The sequence below is a fragment of the Juglans regia genome, chromosome 9, assembly GCF_001411555.2.
Source record: "Juglans regia cultivar Chandler chromosome 9, Walnut 2.0, whole genome shotgun sequence".
NCBI lineage: Eukaryota > Viridiplantae > Streptophyta > Magnoliopsida > Fagales > Juglandaceae > Juglans > Juglans regia.
Window position 1 is genome coordinate 6,317,888 of NC_049909.1, and position 13,811 is coordinate 6,331,698.

General features: G+C 28.6%; 1 protein-coding gene across 1 annotated transcript; it reads right to left on the bottom strand.

Moving 5' to 3' along the window:
* Positions 1–2,435: 2,435 nt before the first annotated feature.
* Positions 2,436–4,249, bottom strand: LOC108982391 (NAC domain-containing protein 100-like). The gene is made up of 3 exons (XM_018953756.2): positions 3,743–4,249; positions 3,387–3,664; positions 2,436–3,304 (listed from the first exon to the last, which is right to left on the bottom strand). The coding sequence occupies exons 1-3, from the start codon at positions 3,927–3,929 to the stop codon at positions 2,699–2,701; spliced, it is 1,071 nt and encodes a 356-aa protein (XP_018809301.2). The 5' UTR covers positions 3,930–4,249; the 3' UTR covers positions 2,436–2,698.
* Positions 4,250–13,811: the final 9,562 nt, after the last annotated feature.

Genomic DNA, 13,811 nt, shown 5'->3' on the forward strand with positions numbered 1-13,811 from the left:
ATATTTTATATTTAAAACGTATGATCAAATAAATTTTCATGTTTAAAATTAAAATTTTATGTTATAAATTATAATAACATTATCTTATTTTCTATTTTTTATTGATTTATTTTTTTTTTTAGAGACATATGCTATTTTCACTATAAATAGAGTACGTAATATCATTATTTTTTTCTCATATTTAATACTCCGATCTTACTCACCACATCAAGATAATTGGGGTGAGTTGTGATGAGTCATTAAAACTTGGGGGTGTTTTTGAGATTTTAGTGTTAGTTTTATTGAGGTTTTGTAATTTATCTAAACTTTTATTTAATGCATCTTACTTTTTAGATATCTACACAATTAGCGTGTGATCTCTTAATACCATTTACAAATTCAGAATTTTGAAAGCTAGAATTCATAATAAGGTGATGGCAACTATTATGCAACTTTGACCAAAGACAGTATAGGTAAGAAGCTTTTTTTAATATCATGCGATCATACCGACACTAAAATATAATAACTCCTCTCAACTAATCTCAATTCATCATTACAATTTTTTTAAATTCTAACATAAAATATAATAAACAATTCAACTTTTTCAAATTTTAAAATAATAATAATATTAAAAAAATAATATTCTAATAATATTTTATCATCTCAACTCAATTCAACTCAATTCATTTCAACATCCAAACACAACCTAATAGATCTGATCTTATCATAATTCCGCAATCAAACGTATTTAGACGACAATAATATTAAAGAGAAAATATATTTATAACTGTGAATTGTGTAACTATCGTTAATTATTTTTAAAAAAATGAATAAAATATGAGACCTACATAAAATAAAAATTAAATTTTTAATAGTAAATCTCACTTTTTTTTAAAATGATTACGCGATAGTTACATACTTTACGATTATATGTAAAATTATTTAATATTAAAATAGGTGAACTCACGAGAAATTCTCAGCTCTCTTTTTAAAAAAGGAAACTTTGCTTAATTGAGACTAACTTGATATTGGTAATTTGGTTGGTGGAATGCTTCAAGGGAGAAGATAATTGGGAGTATTTCTTTTTATAATATAAATTCGCTGTCAAAATTAAAAAGGATAAAGCAACCAAAGTTTGTTGTCGACAAATATTCTCCATTTCCATGTATTTTAGGAGCGTTTCGTGCGGGACTTAAATTGTTCGAGGACGACAAATTGGATCATGTACAAGGAACAAAAGCACCACTTGGTTTTCACGAAAATAAACAGTAAAATATCGGGTTATGTTATATATAATTCTCATATCATGCTATACAGATCATAGCCTACAATTCGAGTTGAATGAAGTGGACAAGGAAAATAATAATGACCTAATTTTTGTCACAAAAGAACTGTTACAGTCATAAAAAGATTATATAAAAATAATCTAACAAATTGACGTGGATTCATATGATCTGTTAAATTTATTATACAATAAAAATATTTTTATAATCTGACGAACCACATAAAATCATATCAGTTTGTGTGATTATTTTTGTGGCTAAAGTATTTCTCTTCAAATAATAACAACGTATAATTACATATTTCCTTAGAATCATTATACATTTTCAGAACTTCTCCATTCCAAACAATATAGATCTCAATTAAAGACCCTATCTATACTCAACTTGAATACTACAAATTCCTACTTAAATCTCAGACATTCTTTTCAAGTTCTCAAGGTTGTATGATTCACGTTATACATTTTTATTTTGTTTTATTGAGGACTCTAATACCATTTTTTGTAATAACCATTATTTAGAGTATAAGTTCAGATGTGATTAAGTTGCGTTTAAATAGTAATATATTTTCAGGTATTCTATAAATAATAATAAAAAAATAATGATAAAATATTAAATAGTAATAAAAAATAGGTAAAAAATAATAATAAAATAATAAATAATAATAAAGTATTATGAGAATACTTATTCTCAATACCATTAAGCCTAAGTTTTAATTCCATCGTTACATGTACTCATTTATTCTCATAAACTACAGTGACCGCTTAAACTCTTTGCTAAGCTAGCACGGTACCATATTAGCAAATAAACCTCTGATCTCTTTTCCATCTTCGTACAAATTTTTACATCATATCTGCAAGGCGAGAAGCATGTATGAAGATATATGGAACTCAAACATGGATAAACAGAGCTGTCATTTTATCAATTAATGAATCTCTGACTCTATCCATCAAGGATAAACAATATTTGAGTGTCTATGGCAGTGTGCGCGTGGTGCCTGCAAGAGGATGAGAGAGAGAGAGAGATCAGCGCGTCACCACAACAGGGAATTTTTCAGAAACATTCTCTGAATGGAACTCGTGACCTCTGTGATGTAAGCATAATATGTCCACTTGACTGAATGCAAATGCAATATAATTTATTTTATTTTCTTGTATATTTTTTCAGTAGATTATACAAAAATAAGATTACATGTCCAACAGCAGAATCTCATTCTCTTATGTCACTCATTTTGTATACAAGCAAATTGACTACAATGATGCCAACCAAAACAAAAAAAATAAACAAACTTTTAACAAATCCACAAAGAAAGTAGATCATATAATTTCTTACATTGCATTATATTTGCTTAGCATTTGCTCTCTTTTTTTTTTTATTTAAATATATGTACACAGATTCACCTGCTCTTCCTCTTCTTCTATTACCTTAACATCAAGTTTTCAATAATTCCAAAAATTGTCAAGGTCTAGTGGCCCAGCTGAGGTAGATGGGGCCTCCTGAAATGACCTCCTATCCATTTCAAGATTTGATACGAGGGAAGAAATTTCGGCAATCACATCAGTATTCATAGCTGTTTCCTGTGAGACACCGACAATCTCTCTTTCTGTTTTGAAACTCTGCCTCAAGTTTGATCCCTGATTTCCATGCAAGGCCCAGAGAATTGAGGGGTCTTGCATTCCAACGCATCCTGGGAATTGCAGATTTCCTTGAATTGTAGAAATTTGAGTTGAATAGAAGGAACTTGAAGCTGGGATTCTTGGAAGAATATCAGTGGGATTTGAAGGAACTCCATAGAGAGAGTTATTGAAGGAATCAACCATCCCTTCTTGGTTTCTTTGAGCACTAATGGGGTTGGAGAAGCAGGGCACGTAAGCCGATTCAATAAAAGGTTTTGTCTTGCCAATATTTGCAGAAGAATCTGTCAATGGTGGAAGGTCAGAAGGACCCAATTCACTGCCAAAAGAGCCCAATCTAACTATCCCTGATATATGGATTTTCTTCCCCCCAGAACTCTTTTGAAATACCCTACAAAGCACCCATTCATTCTGCAATTCAAGAACAAAACTCCATCAAATCCAACTGCATCCCAGAGAAAAGAGAGTAAAAAATCAGAGAGTTATATATTACCTTTGCAGTTTTGGGGAGGTTGTGGACTGAGAATTTTCCCTCTAATCTGTATTCATGCATGACCCAGTTGGTTTTCTCTCCTTTAGGGGCTCTGCCCCTATAGAAAACAAGGGTTTTCTTCATCCCAACCAGGGATCTCCCCCTGTATATTTCCTTGTCCTTCCCTGTGGCTTTCCAATAACCAGCTTCTGTAGCCCTGTTAGTCCTCAAACCAGTTGGGTACTTTCTGTCCCTCACACAGAAAAAATACCACTCTTTCTCACCCATTTTCGCTTTCCCTTCATCCAAACAAACCAATATAATTATGGGAAATCAGAGAAATATAAAATGATGGAAACTTGTGTAAGCAAACTTACATGGCAATTCCCAAGGCTCAGACTTGTTCAAATCCACCTCTCCAATAGCACTAGCAGAGAAGCTGGATTCAGTAACTCTCTTGAACAAGTAGTGGGTAATAAGCTCTTCATCAGTTGGATGGAATCGGAATCCTGGTGGCAAATCCATCTGATCTTCTTCCTTGTAAACCCAAGAAAAGTTTTCCATTTCTGGTAATCTAAAACCCTATTGCTTTCCTTTTCTCAAACCCCGTGTTTCAAAACCAGGGATTTGACAAACAACCAATGATGTACAGAATTCAGCCTCGGTTTCAGTAACAGCCTCAACTCCTTGGGTTCATCATCAGGACACGTTAACAGAGAGAAACAAAACACCCCAAGAAATTGAATACAATGAATATGGTTAAGAGGAAAAAAGCTTATGGAAAAGGTTATGAGAGTTGGAAAGAAAAAGTAGGGATTGAGAGGAAAAGAAGGGAAGCCATGGAGCCAAAAAGTTGTAAACGGAAGTTTGCAGATATTAATGAAAAAGGCACAAAGAGGAACGCAGAGGCCCTAAATACTGGTGTTTGGAGAGGAAGAAACGTGTTATGTAACGCAACCGTGTTTAAAAAAATCTGTAATAATTCCATTAATCTTCCCTAAGTTGACTAAACAGTACAGACAATTCAGCTGAATACCATGCATGTAAAACTAATTTATAATAACCCATCTGATATTATTTTTGACGTGGATAATACAAGGAGAAAATATATTTTAGAGGAAAATGATAAACTTATCACTATTCTATAACTATTTTACTAACTTTATTTTATTTATTGGTTAGCTTTATAATAATAAAAGTATTTTTAATGAAGTTCATATATAGTTGCATTGATTATTTGTAAAATGCATTGTAATTTATTATAAAAGAATTATAGGTGTATCATTATTCTAGATCAGATATCTGATCGACTGTTAAATTATAAAAAAATAAGATAAGTGATATAATCTTGCAATTAGATTATGATCAAGGTGCCAATTACCAAAAAAATTATGGTTTGTGGTGCATTTGGAATTGCTTTTATGATTTGTGCTCAAATGGAAAAAGATGGTAGTAATTTGAGGTTGGAAATTGTACTTTTAACAAATAAGATAGTCAAATGCAACTTTTAATTTAAAACTTTTTATTTTCCCTCCTTTTTATGGCTAAAAGAATTGTCTTGCATATGAGATGGCCAATTAGGCTTTAAGGTTATGAGAAATGTTACCGTCTTCCTAATTTATATCACTCATTTTGTCTTTTCAATATTATAATATGATGCTACATGGTTTATTAAAAAAATTAAAAATCAAACATGAAGGATAAAGGGAATCTAAAATTTTAGTTTTCATATTTTTTTATGTTTTTAGGTGGCATTTTATTTTGAATATAAATTTTTAAAAAATTTTGATAAGCCACGCGGCACCATATTGTGGTACCACGTTAAGGGAACAAAGTGAATAATATAAATTAAGGACATAACAATAATTGGTGGATGTGTGTTTCCGGAATTTAGAAAATGTATACAACGTTTATACAACTTCATAATAAAACAATGATTTTTTTAAAAAATCACTTTTAATTTTTGCTTTAATATTTGACGTGTTTATTTTTTTTTTCAAAAGAACTATATATATATATAATGAGTTATGCTATATAGAAACTGCACATCATTTAAAAAATATATAATTTTATTTATTTTTTCTCATATTTTATATTTCATGAAATATAATGATAAAATAGTAAGATTATATATTTTTAAGTCATATGAAGAGTGTGAGATTTATATCTAAAATTTTTCATATATAATTTTGTTTTATAGAGTTTTGCATTAGTTGTAAATGGGTCATCATGGTTGTATCAGTTCTTCAAGGTGCACCATCATAAAAGAGTGAGCATTAGAAACTTTATTTTTTGCTGTGAAAAGATCAGGTCTTTCCCTTCCAATTTTGTTTTTTGGGAAATGAATTACAGCTATAGGATTAATGCATGGAAGAATAAATAGTCTCAGGTCGGCCAGTACTCTCTCTCTCTGTTCCGTCCTTCCAAAAATTAGTTAGAAGTTCACTTTACTCAACGCAAAATTGCCATCAAATGGCCCCCACAATTTTCCTTCTAGCTAATTGAAAATTGACACAGAGATAGACATCTTTGGAAATGACTTTGCAAAGATTTCTCATGCAATTAGTATGAAAAGTGACACTTTCGAAAAGGAACTCCATTTTTCTTAGCTAAAACAGTAGACGATAGAAAATAAAATAATTATAAAAAAAGGAACTCCCTCTCTTGTATTTTCCGCTTCTACCCTTTATTATTATTATTATTATTTTTTTCATTCATTCTTTTCTCCCCTTTTTTTTGGTTCGAGATTTTCATTCTTGCATTGTCATACATTGGAAGTTGGATATGTTGTTATTCTCCCTTCTTCCCTTCCCACTACTTTTGGGCTTTGGGCTTAAAGAATTTTAGATCAGCATTTTAGTTCATTTATATATATATATATATATATATATTAATAGTAATGCTACATTTACTTATAATTTTATTTATAAAAAAATTTAAAAAAATTAATTTTTTTAGTTTTTTTTTTAAATTCAAATTTTATAATTTTCAACATATCAATAACTGATACGTAGAGAATAAAATATTTTATAAATTTTTTTTAAGTATAGTTAACATTTTTTTTTAAATAACATTATCGACATTAACTCTAGAAAATTGTTGAAAATCATAACCCCTCTATATGTATCTTATTTTTAAGAGTTTTGCTACACAACCTCCACCACACTCCACACTCTATATTTTTTTAAATTTTTAATATTTTTTTAAAATTTTTTTTTTTGAGTTTATTCTTTTCAAATTTTTTTAAATTTTTTATTCATTATTTATATAATAAATATTTAATAAAAGAAAAAAATAATAAAAATTAAAAATAATGTGGAGTGTGGAGGTTGTATGAATAGAAGGAGGTTGAGTAGATTTTTTGTATTTTTAATTAACATTAAATAAACAGTACTTGATAGATATTTACTACTGTTTTAAAACTTTGATTAATTTAATTGATCACAATTATTTTATTTAATTGGATTTGATTTTTTATATATATATTTTTGGTCATATTTTGAGCATAAATGTATCTTTGGGGGATTCTCTAGCTAATTAATCTAAAAGTATCTTGGAATTCGCAGAAGGAAATAAATAAGAGAAATGTTAGTATGTAGTCTGAGTTTGTTCTCTCATTTTGACTGTTTATGTATTTTTTTTTAATTTTTTTTACTTAATGATTAAGAAATTGACTTTTAATTTATTTATGTATTTTTTTTAAATAAATATTTAAATGTGTTAAAAATATATATATATAAAAAAAAAAAAAAAAGGAAAAAGACAAATTTGTGCTAAAGCGGTCATTACTTAGCGACACAGCCTAGCACTACTCATTAAATAAAGCGTGTTGTGACTTAGGGGCATTCATGTGTTTAGGTAGGAGAAAGTCGCTGATAATAGACATGCAAATTTGTCCATTCTATAATATAGCAATGATATACAATTTTTTATTCTCAAAATAGCATTTTCCTTTAAGTTGACCATAGATATATGTCACCAAATAATTTCGTGCATACTATAAATATATATATATATATATATATATAATATTATGTCCCCTTTTTTCCAAATCATTGCTTATCTTTACCTTTAAAATCTAAAACAATTTTAATTCTTTGTGGTCAATTTTTTCTTTAATTTTTCCATTCTCATCCCACCTAAAAAAAAGACGTTGGGTATCAAAGAGATCGAAAGGTTGAAAAAGAAAAGGAGAAAGCTGGCAAATGAATGAGTGAAAGGTTGAAAAAGAAAATACACGTGTTGAAGGTGTAATGGCATATATAAATGATCAACGGCCAAATTAATTAAGGTTGCTCAACAAGTGGCTTAATATTGGTTTGGTTAAACTTGAGTTTAACTCAATTTGTTTAGAAAATGATAGTTATAGTTATGAATATGTAAATACAATATAATTATTTTAAAGAAAGTAAATAAATATGATATTCACATAGAAAATAAAATAAAATTTTAACAGTAGATCTTATTTTTTTTCAAAACGACTGCGCGACATTTATGCACTCCACGACTATATGTAGCATTATCCATTTGTTTATATTAAATGATATTATTTGTATAAAGCTCGACTCAAGTGAAATAGGCTTATATAAATTCCAATAACTTTATATTTTTTACTTTTATAGTATTATATCTATATTTTTAAAGAGAATATTTTTAATTTGAATAACGGAAATCATGATTCATGCATGCTCTTAATGCTAAACATATTGCTTGAATCCGACCCTACGGTAAATATAATCACTTATATGTGCATTAATATATATAAACTTTATAAAGATAATAGCAAAAAATCAAATTTGTTTGTCAAAATATATAATTAAAGTTAAAAAAATGCAATATAAATATTATATTTTATTAAAATGAAGCAGCAGATCATAAATAAATTTAAACTTTTTCAAATATTAAATGTATTATGTTTATGAATATAAAATCTAACTCGCACTACAAGAAAATTGCTTAATTGCGACCAGTTAATTCCAGCGAAATGATTATTTACAATTAAAATTGGTAGCGAATAATTTTTTGATTACAATAAATTAATTGTAAAAGTCCGTTTTTCTTGTAGTGATATCGACGAAAAGTTTGAACTCGCCAGCTTGTGCTCAAATAAAAACTGAAAAATAAGAGTATAGTGGCAAAAAGATTAGATGGTAGACGAACAAAAAAAAGCTAACAAAGATAAAGAATTGATAAAGACACGATTTTTTATGACTCAGTTTTAATTAATGGAAGATATTTTTAAGAAAGGAAATGGTAAGCGTACGTCATTATCTTATTAAAATGTGTTTTATTTAAAATAGAGTTATGAAATTACAAAATAACATTAATGATGCGTTAGCTTAGAAACACCATAAAAGCTAGCAAACGAAAGAGTACGCATATATCTAACCAGTCGTGGTCTTTAATTCCCTTGGCATCTAGATCATGATCTCCTTAATTTCCCACATATATCCTTACCAAATATTTTGATCTATTATATGTAGTTGATGCGCGCCGCCTTGGCACGAGTCTTCAATTTTCTTGAAACCGATCGATCCCCACATGACTTTGCCTCAGGTGACATTAATCTCATCATGATGTATATATGTTTCTTTATCAAAATACAAGTTTTGCATTATAATTAAACTTGGACCAATACTTAAGTTTTCTTATCAAATTTAGATAAATATAGAAATAATATGTAACTTTGTAACATTTAATATCAATGTTTTGAATACCGTACCGGAAGCTGTACCGGTCAAGACACTGGAACGAAATATTTCAGTACCGATTTTATGTATCGTTTTGGGATAGTCGATATATGAATAAATTATATATATAAATTATATTCCAAAATAATAGTCTATATATGAATAAATTATATATAAATACATATATATAAATTATAAATAGCCTAATCTGAATTGGTTGTCAAAAAATAAACTTGTAGTTTGAAAAAATAAAAAAAAGAATGGAAGGCCGAAATATCGGCTAGTACCGGTTGAAATATAGGCCAGTACAGGCTGAAATTGAGGCCTGTACGAAACGTATGGGGTACCTGTACCAGCCCAGCGGCCGGTAAGAAAGATTTCGACCGTACCGGCCAGTACGGTACAAAATTGAAAATAATGCTTAATATTGTATATTCATCTTAATTAGTTGACTAATTGCCTATTGATCATAAAATTGTGAAATCTCCAATTATTCTCCCAAAAACTTAAGCTGGTGGAAAGTTATAGATTTTATTTTATCTTAACACTCTCTCTTACGTGTAGACTAGACTCCTCATCAATGGATGTCCTAACACATGAAATATTTAATTAAATGGGATAGAGTATAGAGTCAAAGTTTGAACTTAAGATCTTTGTTTTGATACCATGTGAAATCATCAATTGTCCAAAAAAAGTCTCAAAAACTTAAGCTGATAGAAATATATAGATTTTATTATTTATTTTATATCTTAATAATAACTTCTTGTTTGGTTATAGTTTTAGACCACTGTTTCCTATTCTTTGAAACATGATTTCAATAACAAAAGTTGCACAACGCCTCAAAATCCCAAAAATTTGAACATTCAAAACCATTTCTCAAATAATGTTTTTTTTTATTATATATTAAAACTCATTAAATTGACCTGAAAGATAACAGTGGGAGGAGATCTTCCTTGTCATTGTGTGCACTAGAAGAGAATCTCTTAACCTTGGTGTGAGCTCGATTAGATGGAGGATCTGATCATGAATGGGGATGAGATTCCCCTCTCCGGAGATCATCACCTCATATGTGAGGCGTAGATGATGAGGGGCACCATGCATGATCATGGCCAAATTACATTTATTTTTTTGTCGTTTCCTCATTCCTATTGGCTTTCTTTCTTCATTTCTCCCTCTTTTCGTAACAATTTCTTGAGCAGATAACAAGTTTTCAACCAAATCAAGGAGTGGTTAGATATATATGATATTTATTAGTTGGGTCGATATCAAGATCTTTGAATTTGGAAAAAAAAAAAAAAACACTAACAAAGCACTAGCTAGCATGCTACAATTAAAGTTCATCATGGACTCTATAAGCAGCATTCGATTAAACTAACCAATTCAAGGATAAGCGCCATTAATTTGAATTCTTCAATATATTATTTTAGCTATACCATGCATGCATCTATATATATAACTAATTAACTATAGCTAGTTTATAACACACGTAAGTACTGCATGCGCATGTGGAACTGATAAATTAAATACATTGCATGCATCCTTGTTTGAAACTAGTTTTGGCTATATATGTACATATTTGACTAACTTTCACTCAAATTTGCACAGCGCGCGGCAGCTTGATCAAGCTAGAGACCGGATTACTTTACATATAATTTCAAGCGATTAATTAATTATTATTAACCCCAAGTGGGTAATTAATTATAAATTAAAGTTGAGAGAGGTCGAAGAGTTCTATACGTACAAGTACTAAATCTTTCAAGTTTCAAAAGCTAGCTGTAATTAATTAATAATATTCTAAAATATGTGTTAGATCAATTAATTAAGTACTTTGTAATCCAATAATCTTAGCTAGCTACATATCATGTATATATTACGTACCTCTAGCTCTTTCATGATGATGACATGTTTGTTGAACATGTCAAGATTCAGAATTCGTATAACGTCCCTAACCCCTCATTTTGCATATATATAATATATATATATATATATTATATATAATAATTAGAATATTTCGAAGTTGCACAAAATTATATTTTATTTGCCTTTTCAGCAGTACTTATCCTTCTTTGATTTTACATGAGTAGTACTGATCATGCTATCTTTTTCTACTTTTTTTTTTCTTAAATTTATTCCCCAAGTTTGAATAAGCTATTAGTCCCCCCTTCGCGTTGACGGGGTTGTTATTTGGATACCCTACCCTGCTTAGATGGAGTATGAGGTTTTGTAATCTCTGTCGTGGACATATGTGGTATTTTCTCTAAAGATCTAGGTCTTTAGAGATTTACTGTCTGGACTAGACCATGTCAGTCACGAAAGTGTACTGGAAAAATATTAACGATTGTAATTGATTAATTTGTTTTTTAAATCAATTTTGTAAGTCCTCTCTTAATGAAGGTTAACACCCGTTTCCTCAAAAAAAAAAAAAATTTTGAATAAGCTATTGAAATACAATCTACATTGAATTTAAATATTCGTTCTTTCTTTTATTTATAATCTTGTTTACTTGCAATTAATTTTAACGTAAAAATAAAATGTCTTTATAAAATGAAACAACAAATAGTACAACTATATATAGCTATTGAGCAAAAAAAAAAATGTCTTCATATGATATAACATGACTTTAATTAAGTGCATGTTTGAGATTCCAACGAAAAATATAGCTTATAATTTTAAGACTTATAAGTTATAGCTTATAGGTTAAGTAATAAATTCTATTATTAAAATGTTATTTACTGTTTGATAACCATATGTTTAAAGCACTTTTAAACATATTATATACATTTGTTTGAGAAAAAAAAATGCCGCCTTCATCAAATCATCATGTGCAACATAAAGATCATGAGATTTCCTTTAATTTTAACTAAGAATGCATTTTAACCCAATGTGCATTTTCTTAATATCTGACAAGACAAGCTCAAAACTTGCATGGGATCGGAAATATCGGAGTACTATTAATTCGGCTTTACTTTCGATATATTTATCTTTTACAGTTTTATTTCATTTTGTTTTTCTATTATGCATGCAATTTGTGCCGTAAACTCCGCACGCACTCTATTTTTTATTTAATGCAAATCTTCTAATAAGAAAAAGAAAAAGAAAAAGAAAAAGAAAATCAATGGATGTCTCATTACTTTTATGATTTAAGAATCTTGAAAGAAAAATTAACAAATCATATACATGTATGTATATATGCATGCATGCATGCTATATGTATTTATGTATGTGTACATGTATGTTGTCATATGCAGGAGGGCCAATCTTGTTATTGCATGTCAATATATATGAGGAATTTAAGCCGAACCTCGCTATCGACTGTTCAGAACCTCATATCCATTTAAGATGTCTACATCCCGGTCCACATGTATTCGCGGTAAATTTTGGATTTAGGACAGTGCCGCCACTCTGCTCATCAACCAATATCACACTGCCACTTGGCTGCTTTCGGCTTTTTTAAAATTTAGACTAACTAAATTTTTTAATGGGATAATTTAATCAAGACCGAAAGGGTTTGACTATTTACAGAAATGTTAATATATCGGCTGAATTTATTTTCACACTTTGATCTTATATGTATTTATTTTAATTTATAATTAAAAAAATAATTTTTAATATATTAATATATTTTTTTAATAATAGTGATCATTGCTAGACGGTAATCTAATATTACTCTACCCTCCATTGTGTGTGGGGCCCTGTTTCACTCGTTCAGACATGCAGGCATATTTTAGATGGACATATATACGTGGCATATGACTTTTTTAACTTGGAAAATGTTTATTTTTTTAAATAAATAAATAAATAAATAAAATTTATTGCCTAACTTTGAGTTGTCATTAAGGTGAGACCGAGGATCAAAATCAATATCTTTTTAAATTTCAGAAGATTGTACGTGGCACTTTTGCAATTACATTGCTATTTATTTTTCTTTTGGATAATTTGCCACCATTTTATTCTTCTTCATCTTTTTTAAATATTTTAGTGGTTGACTTCGATGTAATCATGTTTGAGAACTTTTTTTTTTTTATTATTAAAAAAAACTGTCCTTTTATCGTCTTTAATTGTTTGGTTCGGATGAAGAATTCTTATATTTTTTTACTTTTTTTTTTTTTTTGTCATAAAAAGCTCTTTTCAAGCCCGATTTGGTTTGCCAGATAACTATATAGCTCATCTGGTTTGTATAGATGAGATAATTTTATCTATCTAAATAGTTAATTTTATATTTCTATTTCATCTCTAAGTTTTCAAACTCATTTCATTATTTTCTGACATAAACAGTAAAAAAAATCTCATACAGTAAAAAAAAATTCATTTGTAATTAAAATAGAATAATCAATAAGTCATTATTAGAATAATATATTTTCACAAAGAAATTGATAATTTTGTGAGTATTGAATAAAAATGCTTTTTGGGATTTTACTATAAAATTAGAAATTAATAAATTATTTAAAACAAATCTACAACATAATTCATATACTTATTTATTACAATAATCAAAATTGTTATAATTTATAATTAGAATAAAAAATGACAAATTTATTATATATAGAAAAATAAATAGATAAAAATATCTTTTACAAAAAAGAAATTATAAATTTTGGCCAATAACTTCCTAATATATTTTGGGATTTAAATTTATTTATGATAGATTTTTTAATTACTCATAAATATTATTTTTTATTAATATATTCATAACTTTTACTTAATCATTGATGGGACCCACCCCTTTATCAAAGAGTGCTTCTACACCCATGCATGG

Coding starts and splice junctions, on each gene's coding strand:
- LOC108982391 (XM_018953756.2), bottom strand. CDS start 3,929: ATGGAAAACTTTTCTTGGGTTTACAAGGAAGAAGATCAGATGGATTTG. Junction 3,665..3,742: donor TGAGCCTTGGGAATTGCCAT/GTAAGTTTGCTT, acceptor GTTTGGATGAAG/GGAAAGCGAAAATGGGTGAG. Junction 3,305..3,386: donor ACCTCCCCAAAACTGCAAAG/GTAATATATAAC, acceptor CTTGAATTGCAG/AATGAATGGGTGCTTTGTAG.